The sequence below is a fragment of the Polyodon spathula genome, chromosome 27 (assembly GCF_017654505.1).
Source record: "Polyodon spathula isolate WHYD16114869_AA chromosome 27, ASM1765450v1, whole genome shotgun sequence".
Taxonomy (NCBI): domain Eukaryota; kingdom Metazoa; phylum Chordata; class Actinopteri; order Acipenseriformes; family Polyodontidae; genus Polyodon; species Polyodon spathula.
In genome coordinates, this window is record NC_054560.1 from 2,264,609 (window position 1) to 2,282,990 (window position 18,382).

The window sequence follows — 18,382 nt, forward strand, 5'->3', positions numbered from 1 at the left end:
GCTTCACGCTGGGAATGGAAGCGAAATGGATTTCAGAAACTGAACAAGACAGTGGACTGAAAACAAAAGACTTTCAATCACATTCTTTCCAGACACATGGATAATGTTGACGATCAAAGACCAATTTACATCACCTTTATGAACATGCACATTTAATACAACTGACTGACTATATGTCTTTCTATAACAAAAAAGCATGCACTATTTTAAAAGGAGGGGAATGCGATGGTTATCTACACCGGAGCTGTGTTTTGAGACAAAAACAAATGGTAACCAAATGGTAAATGTAAAAATATATTAACAAAATATGTAAGATACTATATAAAATATCTTATGTCATTTGTTATTCTTTAAAATTATTATGTATGTTTGCCTTTTAAACAAATGATGCACTGTATTTCAAAAGACACTTATCTGAGATCTATAGATACATTGGTTCAGCAGTGCGCATACCTAGCTTAGAGAGCAATATACGAGTACATAACCTTTGTACAGACTTATTAAATGCATACAAATACAAAATAAATATGAAACGCAACACGGTGCTATGGGTTCCACAACAACTTCGAATCGTGCCTTCTTTCACTCAACAATTTATAACAAACAAAAAAAAACACATTTTGCCTTTAATTACAATCTCGTTCAGCTGTACTTTGCCACACAGGATCGGTTGTGAATAACATTCGACACCTTTCTGAAAAAAAAACTTTGTATTGATATTTTACACCGCGCTGCGGGGGAGAATGTCATTCCATTTAAGAGTGACACACTGTATCAGAGCTCTCCTACGTGACCATTTCTCATTCTATGTTTTCATATGCTAGTGTATGGCTTGATAGTGTATGGTTTAATTCCCATTATACAACAAGACAAATAGGTTTTTATAAATACAACCAAAAATATACTAACAGAAAAAAGACTAGTAGTAATTAGACTTATATAAAGTTTCAAAGCAATTCTGCATTTAATCTATTTTGCTCCTATTTTCAAAGCCTTTACTCCAGTCTTCAATGATTCCTATTTTTTAATGAAGAACATTCCAAGTTAATCTTACAAAACTTAACAACAAATCAACCGTGAGTGTTGAGTGAGACACTGAATTGCTTGTTGCTTGTTCTGTAAAATAAATAGATATATTTGGGGTTTTTCTCTTTTATGAAAATAGGCTTTAAAATTGTGTTTTATTTTATATCACATCATTTTGTTCAACTTTCACAAGATGATATCTCCTATATAATAAGCAACAGCCTAAGCTCAAAATGTTATTTTAGTTTGAGGTACAAGTATGTCATTTTTTTTAATTACAACTGTAGTGGCATCCACTAATAAAAGTTGGACTCTCTCTTTAACCTGATGTAAGAATGTAAAATTAAAACCACATTAAATCTGATCATATGTTCAAGTTCTTTGTAAATCCCTATCTGTTATAGAAAATTCAACAGTCAATCTTTTTTTTTTGTTAATCCTAAGAGGCAAAGGGCCTGAGGAAATGTGATTTATCCTCTTGACTGCAAGATGGAGGTGGCTTTCCATCTTTATTGCTGTGTGGGACATTAACAGCATCCCCCAGCTTCGAGGAGGACATGGCGATGATCATTTTTTAGCATGGCTTTGCACCCTTAATTTAAGAATGAATTTCCTGTCAGCAGTCATCCTCTGACCTCTACAACACAAATTAATCAAGGTTCTGGTTCTTAATGATCATTGCTGGTTACACGATTAATAAAATATGAATAATAATAATCCTAATAGAATGTTGGATACTGCATCAGCCAATTAAGATGCAAAATGTCAAGTCATTGTCTGTCAGTGAAGTCTTATAGCTGTGTTAAACACTCAGCTAAAACAAGGAATTCAAAGATGAACCAGAGTATCTGTTATATTGAAAGTTAGCAGTTAGGGGCTAGACAGCTCCGTTGGTAAAACTTATACAATGTAACTCATCCTAAATAAATAAAAGCCTGGTCATCTACATGTCTGTTTTACCCAGAAAGGTTAGATGGCTCTGGTCATCCTCCAAATGGTGGAAAATCAGATGAAAAGGTCATCACAATGGGCTTTACCACCTTTAGACAGGTTCTGAACAAAAGGGACACTGTGATTTGCACCAAACACAAATGGAGGAAACACTTGTGGAAACAATTGTGGAAACAAATGTGTTTCCCTTGAGCTGGAATAATGAAATTAGAAAGCAGACATGGCACTGGTAAAGTATAAGCAAGTACAGTGAGTAAAAGTATGACAAACCTATGGTAAACTACAACTTCCAAATGCATGCAAAAATATTAAAAATGCATCCTGTTTAGCAACCAAAAATCAGTTCCAGGGGATTAGCATCAAGTGCATTCTTTCTGACAAGCTGTTTTGGTCATCTAAATGTATGGAGTTGTGTTTGCCTTGAAAACATTCCTGTTTCAGAACTGGTAGTGTTGATGTATTTTGAGAAGGTGTAATAGGATTGGGATTTGGAGATATGGTTGCGGTTTTTAAAACTTTCTGCATCATGTTTCTTTGCTCTCTAATTGTTTAAGACCCTGTAAACTACAAATAACCTAGCAATGTAATGCCCTGTACATCAGGGTTTTATAGCTATTATAAACTTGTACACAAAACCTTTCATTTGTTATCTATTCTAGGCTGTTTAAAATATATTTTTAACCTAAGAAGTTTTAATAAGTAATACAATAATATTACTCACACATTTCCTACCATAGCTATGTCATCCATAACATGTACACATGTAGGTTAGACATACATACTGCACAGTATATAAGGACAGGGTGTGCATGTGGACAAGGGGTTCTCTAGATAGATGCAGAACTCTAAAACCTGCTTTTCAATTACTTATCCAGTATATCCCCACTGCCAGGGGGATAATAAAAACCTAGCAGGACAGCTTTACAGAACAAAATACTGGACTCTATTTCTCAAATTAATACAGCAGAACTCATAGCATATTAAATGTGGAACTGTCGCCAGGTACATTTGCAGTCTACATGAATATCGACATTGATACCAATGTCAAGCCCATGGTTTGTGTGATGATGAGGTGTATAAAAAAGACTTGCCAGGAGTCTGATGTTGATCACTTAACCAATGTAACAAAAGTTAATGGTTAGTTAGGTTAGCTAATTGATGCTAATTGGGGAGTGGACACATGTATAAAAAGAGTCAGAAATTATTTCTTTGTTAGAGGAGTTTTGGGGAGGGGCATGAGTGAGTGGGTGGAGGGGAGTGAGTGGAGTGAGTGAGTAGAGTGAGTGGGGTGAGTGGAGGCAGTGAGGGAGTGAGGTGAGTGGGTGGGTAGGTGAGTGAGTGAGTGAATGAGTGGGTGAGTGAGTGAGTGAGTAGAGTGAGTGGGGTGAGTGGAGGCAGTGAGGGAGTGAGGTGAGTAAGTGGAGTACTGTGATTTTTGTATTGTTTATCAACGTGGTAGTGAAAGCTAATGCCCAGCCTAAACAGTTATTCTTTTGTTTAAGCCTTTTATTTTGGGCCTTGTGTCACGTTTATTTTGTTCCTGTGTTTTGTGGACTTAATGGTACACAACCAAGCAGGACAGCTTAATGGAAGAACCCCATGGTCTCCTACCTTGCTTCTGCTAGTGAGTTTTTGACAGTTGTCAGGCTTCTGTCTCCAGGCATGAAGAAGGCTGATCTGCAGCACTCTGGAACCAGCACTTTACTGCAATCTTGACTTGAGCGGCGCTGTGATAAGGGGGGGAGCTGAGGGGTCCCTGAGTACCTGCGTTTGACTGCCCCCAGCCCAGGATCCAGGTTAGCAGCATGGAGCTCAGCTGAGTCACGGGAGCCCTAAAATACATATGAAGAATCTTTAGTTATCTGGAAAATAGATTGTTCTTTAAAGAATTGTTGTCTGATGGGCACTCTTTGAAAATTTGATTAATATGAATGTTAAGCTAAATGTTTCAAATAAATGCAATGCACAGAACAGCCATTTGAAAACCACGTCAAGCTCTTACAAATCAGAGAATTCCCTGGGATATCCCAACTGTCTTTTTACATTTAATGACATGTTTTTAAAAGTTCAATGCGCATCAGATTGCATTACTGGATGTTACGCTGTAAACCTTGTCCTAGTTCAGCAGGGTATGTTATAGTGAGGAGAAACTGTCCCTGCAGATTTTGCCTCCCTGGAGTCAGAGCTAATGTGATACTCCCTGTGCAATCCCCCAGCGAAATTGGCAACTTGGCACAGACAGAACACAGACTTGCCCTCTCCTGATTGTATGACTCTGACTTGCCTTTACCCGGTGAGCCACAGTCTCTGTGTCAACAAAATGATAAAGATATGACTCTTATACCATTTTCCAAAACCAGTTATCTAAGTTAAAATGTTCCCCAGATAGTCGTGCAAGTCTATAGCTTTACAATATACAGTTTACAAAACTGGATGCAAAAACGCCAACATATGCAGAGTAAAATGCGTCTGCAGACCCAGCTCTGAGGAACGACTCACTATGGAATCACAGACGCTCGTAAAGTCTTATTGTGCCAGATAGGAGCCCTCAGCACCTGTATACTTGTAGCCAAATCACAGATAGATGCAGCACTAGAAAAATCAAGAGTGACATTGCTGAAGTCATATTATTATTTACATAATAATGTTAAGAGAGTAGGTCAACATAGTTACTTTACTAGAAATAGTGTTCATCATTTTTCAGTTCCAAAGAAGGCTGTAAAGATTTTTTTAGCTAAAAGGAGACTTCAGATTGAGTAACATTGTCTCTCTGAATGCCTATGATGATCTATTTTTACAATGGTACATTTGTGTTATATGTTGCAGTAATACTAATCATAATCCTATGCTGTCTCTTTTCATTCTTAAAAGGACCCCAATGGAAATAAGACCATATGGTTGACTTTTGGGGTTATCCTGGGTATTAGGTCAACATACTATTCATTTATTTTTTATATGAACTGTTTTTTGTCTGTAAGATTAATCAGTGTTTTTTATTTTTTATTTATTCATTTATGGATTTATTTTTATATTGTATGTGGACTTACACCAAATAAATTCAATTCAATTCAATTCAAAGGATCAACCAATAAAACTGTAATATTGAGGTTTAATTTATAAGTATTCTATCTAACTTAATATTTCAACTCATTTTGTACAGAGCTGGTGAAGAAGTCAGCAATGTCTCAATTTAGGGAAGAAGTAACAATGTTAAACCTTGTGCTTTTATACTCTCTTCCAAACTAATAATCAAAGGAACAGTTTTCCTCAAATTGCAAGTTCTCTACAACAAGTCTATATGAAGCTAATGTCCCTGCACTTCAGTGCTAGATGTTACTGGCAGGCACTGAAGCAGTATCATTCAGATTATAGATCAATCAGCCCTTGCAGTTTGATCATTTTAGCATGCTTCTCAATCTCAATGTGGTACTACTGCGTAAATGTTTTTAAATCACAGTAATTCTACAGAAATGAGTAGCCTGTTATGATTGCTTTTTAGGGTGACCCTTTGCTTTAAAAAGAAAAATGACTAAATGCTATTGCTATCCATACATGTCCTGGAAAGGGATCTTAAATCAATTTTTACAGTTTTTCATAAAGCTAAATATTTTATAGTATCTTGATGCATTTTAAATCAGTGTTATTGAACACTGTTTGAAAATCAATGCCAAATGGGAACTTCGCCTCCCAGTGAAAATAAAAATTAAATATTTACCATGAAAGTTGTTTCAGTGTTATTGGTGCAACCACAGGGCATGTATATTTGCAGAATGAAATCGTCTTTTGCCACATTCTTGTTTTTTCAATCTGTACTAAATCCTTTGTAGACCGCTTTTGCTTATTTGAATATAATTTGTCCTATTTGGCATCCACTTTTAATTATTATTATTCATTTCTTAGCAGACGCCCTTATCCAGGGCGACTTACAGTTATTACAAAATATCACACTACAAAATATCACAGTGCAGAAAATATCATTACAGAATATCACATTACAGTTAAGAGCAGTACAATAAAGGCAGTAGAAAATAAGATCAAATTCAAAAAAGAGCAAAATAAAGAATACAGTAAACAATAACATTTAAGAGCGCATTCGACTAAGAGCAGTTAACTTAAAAATTAACTTAGTAAAAATATTTGCTTATGCAAGTCCATTAAGAGCACATAGTAATGTGAGTGCCATCTCCAAACAACTTACAGAATCTGTCCTTTTATCATTGTTTATTCCACTCAACTCCTGGTCCAAGCTCTTGTATTCTCCAGACTGGACTACTGTAACTCTATCCTTGCTGGTCTCCCTGCTTCAGCTATCTGCCCCCTTTACCTCATTCAAAATTCTGCAGCTCCCAACTTCGCTACTCTCATGCTACTCCTCTGCTTTGCACCCTCCACTGGCTACCTATCTCTGCTTCAATTCAGGACCTTTGTTCTTGCCTACCGCTCTCTTCAACACACTGCCCACTCCTACCTCCAATCTCTTGTGTCTCCCTACACCCCCTCTTGCCCTCTCCGCTCCTCTTCTATTGGCTGACTGGTCATGCCTTCCCTCCTCTCTCCATCCTCCCACGCTTGCTCCTTCTCTTCCCTAGCCCCTGTATGGTGGGACCAGCTACCAGAGAACTTCAGGACTGCTCTGTCTCTCACCACCTTCCACCGCCTCCTCAAGACCCACCTGTTTAAACTGCACTTGTAGATCTCTTGCTCGACCCCTCCTACTATGCACTAGACTTGCCTGACCTCAGCACCCTGTCACTGGATCCTCAGCTGATGCACTATCCTTGCACTTTTGCACTATTATGTCATTGTGGCTACAAATTGTTTTAACCCTAATTTGTTGCTTTGTATCTCATATTGTATTCTAGTACAGTACACCCTCGCTATAACAAACCTGTTGGAATCCAAGCCTTTTGTTTGTTATATCAAGGGGGTGGTATAGCGAAGCAATCAAAATGAACAATAAACTGCTGGAGTAAGTTTGAGATTGTGAATAAAAGTAGAATTAGATGTACCTGTTCGTCTCATGTGTGCAGCATTCTGCCTTGCTTTATCCTATTTGTTTAAGAATTAAAACACTGTACAAAAAGCAAAAATTCTGAAAAGTTTTAATCAAAATCAACCCGACATGAAAAGTTAATCAGATCTGCAATTTTTTGTTGTTGTTGTTGTTTTTTCTTCAGTCATTTTTGCTATGCTGCATGGTTGCTGAACAAACCAAAAAACAAAGTGCTTTTTGGGACAACCTATATTCACGACAGAGATATGCCTGCATGTGGCAGAGCGAGGGCTCTGCCTGTAAACATTGTGGTGCTGTGTGTTTTGGTGGTGGTTGGCAAGAATGGAGTTAATTCCTGTCCCTGCCAAAAACATGTGAGAATGTGGCTGCTCCTAATTGATTTTACCCTAAGTTTCAATACGGATAGTTTTATATAATGCATAAGGTTAAATTAAAAATGTAAAAAAATCAAAGTTTTCAGTAAAGTCAAGTACCGGTACCTAACTATTTCCTAAAAAACAAAAAACAAAAAACCACAGAAATGAGTGTAGTTAACACTTGGAGAAACTGTCCACTCAAACCACAGTAAAATATCATATTGTGTTAAATAATCTCTTTTCTTGTTTTTTTTTTTTTTTTTTTAATTTTTTCCTTTAATTCGTGAAATGCTGATTTTTAAAGTGCAATTCTACAAATTAAATGTTGCTGACAGCAATCCACTTCCTGCGCTGGAGGTCAACCACAGACTTGCTGACATCCGCTCTCGAGTTCCAGGGCCTGGTCATGGGATCTGAGGACATCCAGTGACCTTCAGTCCTCCTGAGAGGCTGTGGGGAAGTGCTGCGGCGAAGGAACGTAATTGGACCTTCCAAAAAACTGTGTCTAAAATAATTGACCACTCTATAATTAAACTGTGGCTTGTGTGACTTTTAAAAGTGGATCTGTACCCCAAATGTAATCCATTTGCTACCAATGCAGAGGGTGAGCGAGTCGTCCTTTTATTCCATAGGATTTATAATTAATGAAAACCTTGAAAACGCTTCGTGCTTGCATTCTTATTACAGTTTCATGCTTCCCTGTGTAGTTCATTAGGGATCTCTTTGACAAGTCCAAGCTGACTATTAAAGACCATTCTCCCCATGGTTCATCCACATATAAAATCACCATCAGAGCACGTTCAGGCAATTTCAGCTGACAAAACAGTCCCCTGGAAGTTCTCCACTCAGTCCACAGGAGCTCTCACCACCTGTTCAATAATAAGAGCTCCCAGCGGAGGAGAGGTGGAAGCCTGCAGCCATTCAGAGGTAAAACAAGATTGATCTTAAGCAAGCTCACAGGTACTGGCTAATTTATACAGAGAGAACAGCATCTATAAATCACACAAGACTATTGAGAGGAAATTGCCTCAGGAGCCACACATGTATTTAAATGGAAGAAAAATCACCCCTTTTACACATACCTCAAGTATTGGGACTGGTGAATTAATGCAGACAGACCAGGGCAACAAATACCATTCAGACTGAATGTGTTTTTGCCCCACAACTCTGAGTCTCTTTATGGCATGTAAGAGGTATATATCTGTATATTTTTTCCTCAGTTCCCTCAGACAGGCACCTCACACAGGGCAATGCAATCCACACACAGACGGAGGGCGGGTGTGAACCTGAGACCTCTTGCACGATAGCACAGCACTGATTCCACTGTAAAACAGAGCCAGCTCCCATGCAAGGAGCGTATATCATTCTTATGTCTTTGTATGTGATTAAGTCACCTACCAGCCCTGCTGCTGCCTTCCCCAGTGCATGCTACACTCTCCCATCCAGCCCACCCCAGACTTGATCCCCAGGCCTCATCCCACTCTGACACCAATGTAGCGATCTCGGATCTCGCCTTATGTGATAGGCAATCCACACACAGGCGGAGGGCGGGCTCGAACCTGGGACATCTCGCACTAAACCACAGCGCCGATATTGCTGTACTTCCCCTGTGCACGTTACTATACAGGCATGCCTAGGCTCGCTTTTGTGTTTCAACTTTATTTATTAAAAAGTTTGCTGGACTTTTGTAAGCAATTTACTGTAAAACACTTTACTTATACATGTATATAAAATTGCCATTATAAAAATAATGCTACTTATTCTGCGTTTCTGACATTTCAGATCGGTATTGTGAAATAAGAAATTACATTTCTGCGATTTTTGGAAAATCTTGTCAAAATATAAACAATACTACTAAAATGCAATATAAAATAGGATGCAACAAGTGAGGATTATCTACAATGACATATTAGTAGTGCAATAGTGCAACGATAATGCAGCTGAGGTTCCAGTGGTGCATAGTCAGGCAAGTCCAGTACATAGTAGGTGGGGTAGATCAAAAGATCTACAATTGTAGTCTCAACAGGTTTGAGTCAAATTTGGCTGTTAAATGCATGTTCTCCACTAGCACCCAGAGAAAAGAAAACAGTAGCCCATCATAGTTTATTCTAATATACATAACTGTTACACACTGCCAGCATATGTTTAAAAACAATTCTAAGTTGTGCATAAAGTTTGTGCAAAAGTACTTTTACCAGAAGTTTTCTTGAAAGTATGCATTGATCTGGTAACACCATCATAATGAATCAAAAAGGCCATGAAGAGACAGAAAGCTATGGATCAAGGCTTTACATAGCATTCCAAATTCACAACCGTGCCATCTATTCAGAGGATTGTTTGCCCAGCATGGAGCTTCGTTTGTGCTTCTGCCACAGGCACAGTGGTCCAAATTCTCCTCCTGTTCCATTTCTGCTGTATAATCTCTGAGTGGTCTCCAAGGAACGTTCTACCCTTGAATGTGACCCTGAACAAATCTGAATGAAGGAGACCAATGACCCTTCACTGGAAAACAAACTCTCTGAACATCTCAGAAAGAGCAGCTGTAATCCTTCACAGAAGCTGCTTACAGAGAAGAAACATGTCAGAGATATGAGGACTACAAAAAGTAAACTCAAACTTTTCAAAACAGGACCTCAAAAGGTACTATACCGTTTTATGTATGTTTTGTATAAATACTGTGGGAATAAAAAAAAAGATTTACTGAAATTTAAGTAACACGGAATAAAAGTTCAAATTTAGGGGGAACGATTTGGATTCAAGGGCGATTTGGAATTTTTTTTTTTCTTAGTTAGGTGACCAGTTTACATTTGTGAATGTCAAATATCATGGAGTGGAAAAGTAATCTTGTTTGCTCAAGAAAAGGGAAAGTGTCTGAGATGTGTGTCAGAAGATGAAGACGCAACTGAAAGGCTATTTATGTTTGCAAACGTGACAGAAAGTCACCTTGACCAAATTAAATAAAAGAGGACAATGAAGCAGACTGAAATAAAGTTAAAGGTAATTTACCCCTTTCCAGCTACCATAGATTGCAAGGACTGCCGTTCAATAGTGTAAGTACTGTGCTGTACATATTTTCTTTTTCCATTTGTAATATTTGGGGTACCACAGCACTTGTGGGAGAGACAGTTCAATGAACTACCTTGCATATTTTTAAAGAGGAGATGATTCTCTATTCAGGGATGCCAAGATATTTTGTGAGAAAGTAGTCTGATTGAACTTATCTGACAACAAACTCCCCATCCCTTTATACTAAAAAAAAGGAAAACATTTTGGGGGCCCATTCTACCTGTGAGATATCTTGCTCATTAAAATATTTAACATATGTTTAAAGAGGAGACGATTATCTAGTCAAGGATACCAGAGTATTTAGTAAGTAAGGGGTCTGAGTGAGGAAAAATGGGAAATACAATCCCCACCTTAACACTTTGTATCTTAATTTTTCTCATTTTACAATTAAAACCACATTTTCTATCTCTTTTTCATTTCTGTTTTTTTTTCAAATTCTGTATTAGACTGTATGACTTTTAATGTAATGGTTTAATTGTTCTTTGTGTGTGTGTGTGTGCGTGTGTGTGTGTGTGTGTGTGTGTGTGTGTGTGTGTGTGTGTGTGTGTGTGTGTGTGTGTGTCACAATTCAAAATCTGTTAGACACAATTCAAAATCTTGAATGTTAGAATATGATTAACTTTGAATGATGTGTTGAGCCTCTTTTTTAAAATTATTTTTAAGAAGTTTTTAAAATGCAGAGACTGTATCTCATGGTGCATAATTCTGTGGTTGTTTTGCTATTGTGATTGTAATGTGGTTTTTACTTATGTTTGATTTAGCTGAGACCAACAAGCTCATTTCACTTGGGACAATAGTTCTGTGGTTGTTTTGCTATTGTGATTGTAATGTGGTTTTTACTTATGTTTGATTTAGCTGATAATAATAAGCTAATATCACTTAATACAATAGTAGCCAGATTTGGCCTCCAGAGGATTTAAGTGACTCTGGGATGCATAATAATAATAATAATAATAATAATAATAATAATAATAATAATAATAATAATAAACAGCATGAACGGTAAAGTGAATTAGCCCACTGCTCCACCTAGCCCACATTCCCATTTATATTCGGCCCAGGAGAACAGGACAAATTAGAAGTTATTGTCACTTATTATCAGAACCTCTTTCTGTTAGCCTTCAGTACAAGCATACCAGCACCTGTATTCAGTACCTGTATTCAACACCTATATTCAGAACCTGTGTTCAACACCTGTATTCTGTACCTGTACTCAGTACCTGTTTTCAGCACCTGTAAGGTTCATCCTAGTCACACCTGCTGTAGTAAAAGAATCACCAACGCTCACTTTGAATATACTTGAGCCTGCTGTTCCCATTCTAAAAGGTCAAAACCACATGCTGATGAAAAGCCCTGGTTTACCCTTGGCTTTCATCATTCAACAAAGCAGATTCCCAAAACTGATGGCTGGATAATGAACTATTGTCAAAAATGCCCTTTCGCAAAGGTTTCCTTCAGGTCTTAACATTCAGAGACAACACACACACAAAAAAAATGTCCTTTAAGTGTGATTTATCCTTTCTACTTCTTTTTAAGGTTTTAAGGTTTTTTATAATCTTGGAGCTGTAGGCTTCAGGTTAATTTCTACAGAAAGATTTGTGATGACTGGGTGGATTCACTTTTTGGGTTCTTAGTGACTCAAGCAGCTAAAACACAACAACAACCTGCATTGTTAAAGAATGTAAAAACCTATACTTTCTTCCCACTTGAATATCCTATTATTGTGTCTGTGATCATTATCTTTACCAGGCTTATTAACTATTCCAGTAACATTGTCCATTTTCAACCACAGGGGCTGCTGAACATTAAATTGTGTTTAAGTTGTCCAGCATCTCAAACTGCTTTAAGTGTTGTTTCCATTTTTGAATAGCTCCCTTGTATTGTACGGTGTTTGCAATCACTTTCATTGGTTCTGGACTCTGTTGCACATTGATTGAAATACGTTTTGCCTTTACCTGGTTGACGTTGTTATTTGTATATTAAATGTAAGGATGCTAACTAATGATACAATGTTTGTAACAGCAAAATTGTACAGTAAACGTATTCTGTTTGAAATTGTTGCCAATGTTGTTGCCTTGTTTTCAACTAATGTTAACAGATCCCTGCTTGAGTTTCTTTGTAATGACGGCACTCAACAGCTTCTGCATTGCTGCTAGGGAGTCGTGAAACCAAATCCCAGACCATGGCACCGGTGAACTGAATTCAAATAAATGAATATAGCAAGTGCTAAAAGAAGGAAGCAAAACTTGGTTAACATTGAAATTAGAAAGGTAATTTAACTTTATGATGAATCTAAATACTAAATGCTAAGTAGAAAAAGCAGGATACTTAGGAGTTATTTTTTAACTCTGGACTGTAGTGTAAAACGGAATACTGGTCAAAAGCGAATAGCCAGGCTGAGTCTAAAAAAGGAACTCAGAAAGCATCCTTGAAAGGGAGTCAGTCTATGGGTGTGGTTCAATTTATGCATTCTTGTAAACCCAAAGAGCTCTCTAGAAAGGCTATATCTTTGCTTATGGTTCCTATTGAAGTACACGGCATTCAAGGTGAAGTTTAGTTAGACACTGGCTGTACTTTTCCTTTGATGCAATTGCCATTCTGGAGGAAGTTTAACCTCCCAAAGGAGAAGTTGTTGCCATGTCCTGATCAAACTTTTGTGCTGGCCAATGGAAAGATACATGGTGCTCTAGGAAAAACTCAGCTGACTTACTGCCGGAATAGTACATACTGGACCATAGATACATGCATCATGGATAGTCAGCATTTGAATTTCTGCTTATTCTAGGCTTAGATTTTCTGGTTAGAACTGGAACTCAAGTAAACCTGAGTAATTACGCCTATGGAATTAGGGAGAATGATGGCTATTTATTCTTTCCTTTCTGGAACTAAGTCCTGGAGAGGTCACTTGGTCATTACAGCCATTTCAAGATCACTTCTTCACACACTCCCCGATCAGAATATTTAAGCCTTGAAGAGAGGGACAGGAATCCAGAGTTGAACACACTTTTTAAGTCCTAGCCCACTGTGTGTGGTTCAATCTTAGGGAAACCTACAGTAACTAGGCACTTTATTCACACTGGTGATGACATACCAGTCCAATGCAGGTCTTACTAGTCAAAAAGTCAGACCACACCTATCGTTTCTGTGTTGATTAAAGGAAGTTAAATGCAAAGACACAAATGGATGCTTACCCTATGCCCCATGTTCATGATATCTTGATGTCTCTGAAGGGGGCTGACCTCTTCAGCAGTTTCGATTGACACTTAGGGGCTAAAAAATGCAGCTGCCACCTTTCAGAGGTTGAAGGAGAGAGCATTATCAGAGTTGTAAGAATTGTTTTGTCTACATTGATGACATTATTGTATTTTTCCAAGAATGGAAAACCCATCTCAAGGATCTCCATGCCATCTTCAGGAAGGTCAATGAGGCTCATCTCACCATCAATCTAAAAAAAATGCAGTTTCTTTAGATCACAGCTAAAGTTTCTAGGTCATGTCATTTCTGGAAAAGGGGTGGAAGTTGACCCTGATAAAAACCGCTGTAATAAAGGAATATCCCACTTCCTTCATTAGTGCTACCTCTTTGTGGTGAGCACTAATGTCAATGAGGTGGGACTCGGAGCTGTTTCATCTCAGAAGACCGCACTGGGTGAGAAAATGATTGCTTTTGCATCTCAAATCCTCCATGGTGCTGAGTGTAATTATTCATTCTCTGAAAGGGAATGGAAGGGTATAGAGTTTGAAGTGGTTATCGACCATGTTGCGTTAGCATGGGCTTTCAATTCTCCTAAAACATCCTCCAGCCTCACACAATGGATGCTAAGACTACAGCAGTTCCTTTTTAAGGTTTCGTACCTCAAAGGAAGTCTTAATGTAGTTCCGGATGCTCTGGGGCGTCTCTCTCCACAGATCGGGTATTGGGTCAGGGCTTGATTACAAACAAAAATATACCTAGCTCTGACTTGCCAACCTCTTTGGCAGAGATCATCGAGGCACAGGGGAAAGATCAATTTGTGATGCATATCAAAGAAGATCTTCGTTATGACGAACATAAGGGTGTGATTTACAATCAAAGGAGACGGAATCAGTCGGGCCAGACAACCCAAATACTACAATGCCTACAGGAGGTGTGCACAATTCCGAGTGGGAGATTTGGCCTGGGTGAGAGCTCACCCCATTCCAATGCCAAAGTTTTCAGCTAAATTGGTCAGGACCAGTCTCTGTTCTATATACCAGATTCAGTTGATAGATCAACTTAGTAAGGTTGATACAGTTCACCTGGTAAATATGAAACCCTATTTTGGATCTAAAACTCTGGTACCTCCAGTTTGGGGGGGTTCGGGTTTGTTAGGAGGAAGCAACCTTCTGAGCTGTCGTGTGAAATAAAAAAAGATATTCCCAGTGTTAAATAAAAGTGCTTTGCCATTACGTTACTCTTTCGTTCTTGTTAAGTGTATATGTGTACCGGTTTTTTTAATTTTATTTACTTCTCTTCCGTCTTATGATGTTCGCTGCCATTCTTCCAAGGACATTGCCGTCTCCTCCGGTTCCTTTCAAAAGGACTTTCCATTTTGTATAATTCCCCATACAGTACCAGGACTGTCAAGGGGTCCTGGAAACAGGTCCAGGACGCTGAGTGAGATCAAACTGTGTTTTTTTTTTTTTTTTTTTTTTTTACTTTTTCTGATGGATTACTTTAACTGGGAAAACTATTTTTTCTTGTTTATATTGGGGTTAAACGAGCACCCCAGATATAAGCCTCATTTTGTTTTGTTTATTGGTTTAAATGTGCACCTCATACAGAAGTCTCATTCTGTTTGTTTTATCTCAGGGTTAATCTAGGCTCATTTCATGTTGTTTTGTTTGATTAGCCACACTTCTTATTTGTTATCAGATGCATATTGCTGTAAAATGATTTGTTTTATTGTTCTCAACACTCTGTTCTTGAAGTTTGCTATACAGACTCTGTAGTCATATTTTTATTTTGTGAATAGAAATGTATTTTTGAAATGTAATGTATGGGTGTCACAAAGACGGCCGGAGTGGGGGACGTCAGACCAGAAACAGGAAAATAAACAAAGAGAGAGGTGGAGTTTGGTGGAGCTGAGAGAATGCTTTCGCTCAGCATTTAATAAATAAACAGAACAGAAAATAAAAAGGTTGTAACAAACAAATATAGGACACGGCACTGGTAGCCAAAATAAACAGACAGACCAAACACGGTGAGCTTCTTTTACTTTACGTTATTATTAGTTTTATTCTCTTTACCTCCATCACCAATCCCGTTCTCCACTCACCAAACACCCAGTATGTGAAAACATGCAGCTTTTATGCAGCTGTACCGAGACTCAACTGCTAATCAATCATTCAATTGGAGTCACGGTACAACTGCACGTGAATTAATAAAAGTGCAATTCCCCGTGCTCGCATATTACATTTTACTTGCACGTGAAGTGCTGTGCAATCCTCTTGCCTAAATAGAAATATATATTTTAAACACTCGTGTTACACAGACCCGTTTATATCCTGTGTACCAATGTCTATACACCAACATTTAACACACCATACGCAACATATAACAGAAAATACACAGGGGCGAGCACTTTGTCACAATGGGTTATTATTAACTGGGGGAAGAAAACTTTGTTTCAAGATTGTATATATTTTACATAATATTGAAGCATTTCTTGTAAACCTCTGTTATAATTGGAAACTGACTGACCCACAGATTTGTTTTTCTTGGATCTGTGGCTCAACACCCCTTCCTTTTATATAATCCATTTATTCTGGAGGGCAGTTTTATTATTAATTCCAATAGGGATATTTAAAATTGGTTTTGGTCGTGGAGTTGAGATTGTTACATATTCATCAGTCCCTCTCCATGTCTGCTTTTATCTCAAACCAAGACAAGAGTTCTGTACAGTATCTTTGTGTGACTAATGCAGTGACTCAATCTGGACTCTGTATGCTTTAGATTGCTCTCTATCGAATGATTAGATGTGGTTACGCCTTTATGAGTTCGTACTTATTCAAGTAGTATTGTTAAAGAATCCAAAGATAAATATGATTAAAATGTCAACTATATGAATGTGTTACAGAATTAAAAGAAGTGCTAACCGAGGTTTTAAAAGCAATATTCTTGTTTCTTTCATCCTTAACTCTGAACCAAATAAATCTGACGAATATGTATTGCCATCATTTTGTAGGGCTTACATTTTCCTATATGAAATGCACACATTATGGTAAAGGCACATTTGTAATAGTTGTATTCTGTAATTTACTGTCATCAACATAGATAAATACCTTTTTTATGAATTAAGACACAGAACTGTAATGATGTCTAAACTTTTTCTGCCAGTGAACAGCAGTCGCCATGGTCACTAATGCTGGAGTCGAAAGGTATGTAGCACACGCACAAGCACAAACAGCAGACCTCCATGGCATGGCGTGCTCTGAATGAAATACTGTAACAAGTTAGAATCAGTGTTGTTCAGTTCAAAGACAGTGGACCATTGTATTAGTCAGTTCTGTTTTTTACCACTGGAGACATGAGTTCAAAAACGGGTTTTGGAGATGTTTACACTACCAGGAAATTCACTAGGATGAAATCAACTAGGTGGTTAATGAAATCAACTAGGTGGTTAATGATTATTTATTAAAACAGACTAGACAGAACTACTACAATACACATTTTATGCTACATTCTTTGGCCTCACCTTTCAAGACACCCCTGCCCATAAATTAACTTGCAGATAAGGAGGCACACTGGCTGTAGGGAAACCATGGGCAGGGGATGGGATCATTTCACCATCTGCTTGCTAATTCGCTGCTTATGTAATTTAATGCGTTATTTTCCGTCCTTGAAAAGTCCAATTTCTGGGGGCTCTTTGAACTGTCTTACACAATATTTGTGGACAACAATGCTAATGGTTCTTTCAGTTGTACAGCGTCAGAGTTGCCGAGGTGGAAGAGACCCATTCAAAAGAGCCAGTGACTCAGCTTCCTATTCTAGAGCTTGTATAAGCTTCCCACAGCTTGAGCACATGCAGAGAGTCTTGGGTAAAGTTAAGCAGATTTAGCAGCAATGTATTCAATGCAAGACAACACAATTTTTTACCATTGTTCACTCAGTGATTCTTTGGTAAGCAATGGGACTGAAGAAGACATGCAGATCAGCTAGGGGTTGAGGGGGGGACGGTGACTGGGGCGGGGGGGTATTAAATTATGTAATATTCTGACAGCCAAGGGTGGTACCACATTCAATCACATGTTTTTTTTTCTCCTCAATTTTATGCTCAGTTCAAATGGCACCTGACTTACTGAAGAGAATGTCTGAAGAGCAATGAGTGACCTTTGCTCCCACTGTCATGGCCTCTTTTCATCCACCAAAAGAAGATATTAACAAGATATTATACCCTGACCAGTGAGGGGCGTGGAAATGCAATAATATGAACCCAGCCAATTTTCCTAACTAGCTTGCAGGTGTGCAAATTGGCTGTGCGCCGCCCGGGTAGGGAGGGCTTGGGTGGGCAGGGGAAACCACAGTTCACCGTGCACTAGTGAACCCTGTGGCTGATAGGGCGCCTATGGTTCTGAAGTGGAGCCACCTGTGTTGTTCTCCAGTACTATAGGTCTGGTGGCCTCACCGTGGATCTGCAGTGCGAAAAATGACAGATTGGCAGGAGCACGTTTTACAGGATGCATGTTCCAGCCTCTGTTTCCCAATATGTCGGCGGGGGTGGAGGGGCGGGGGGGGGGGGGGGGAGGGGGGACGGGGGGGGGGGGGGGGGGGGGGGGGGGGGGGGGGGGGGGGGGGGGGGGGGGGGGGGAGTTGCGAGTGGTGGGCCGAGGATACAGATAATAATTGGGCATACAAAATTGGGAAGAAAAAACGTACAAAATTGGCGATGACTAAATTTCTCTTCGAACATCAACTAACCATATTTGTTCAGTCAGTGATATTAAAAGGG

The 18,382-nt window shown here is 38.6% G+C and overlaps 1 protein-coding gene across 2 annotated transcripts in view; it reads right to left on the reverse strand.

Annotated features, from left to right (window-relative positions):
- Positions 1–18,382, reverse strand: part of LOC121301411 (cAMP-specific 3',5'-cyclic phosphodiesterase 4D-like) — a 169,254-nt gene that overhangs the window by 133,480 nt on the left and 17,392 nt on the right. For both annotated transcript variants that reach the window (XM_041230787.1, XM_041230788.1), the window contains one exon: positions 3,589–3,809. In XM_041230787.1, the coding sequence (XP_041086721.1) occupies positions 3,589–3,809 (221 nt within the window). The remainder of the gene's footprint in view (positions 1–3,588; positions 3,810–18,382) is intronic.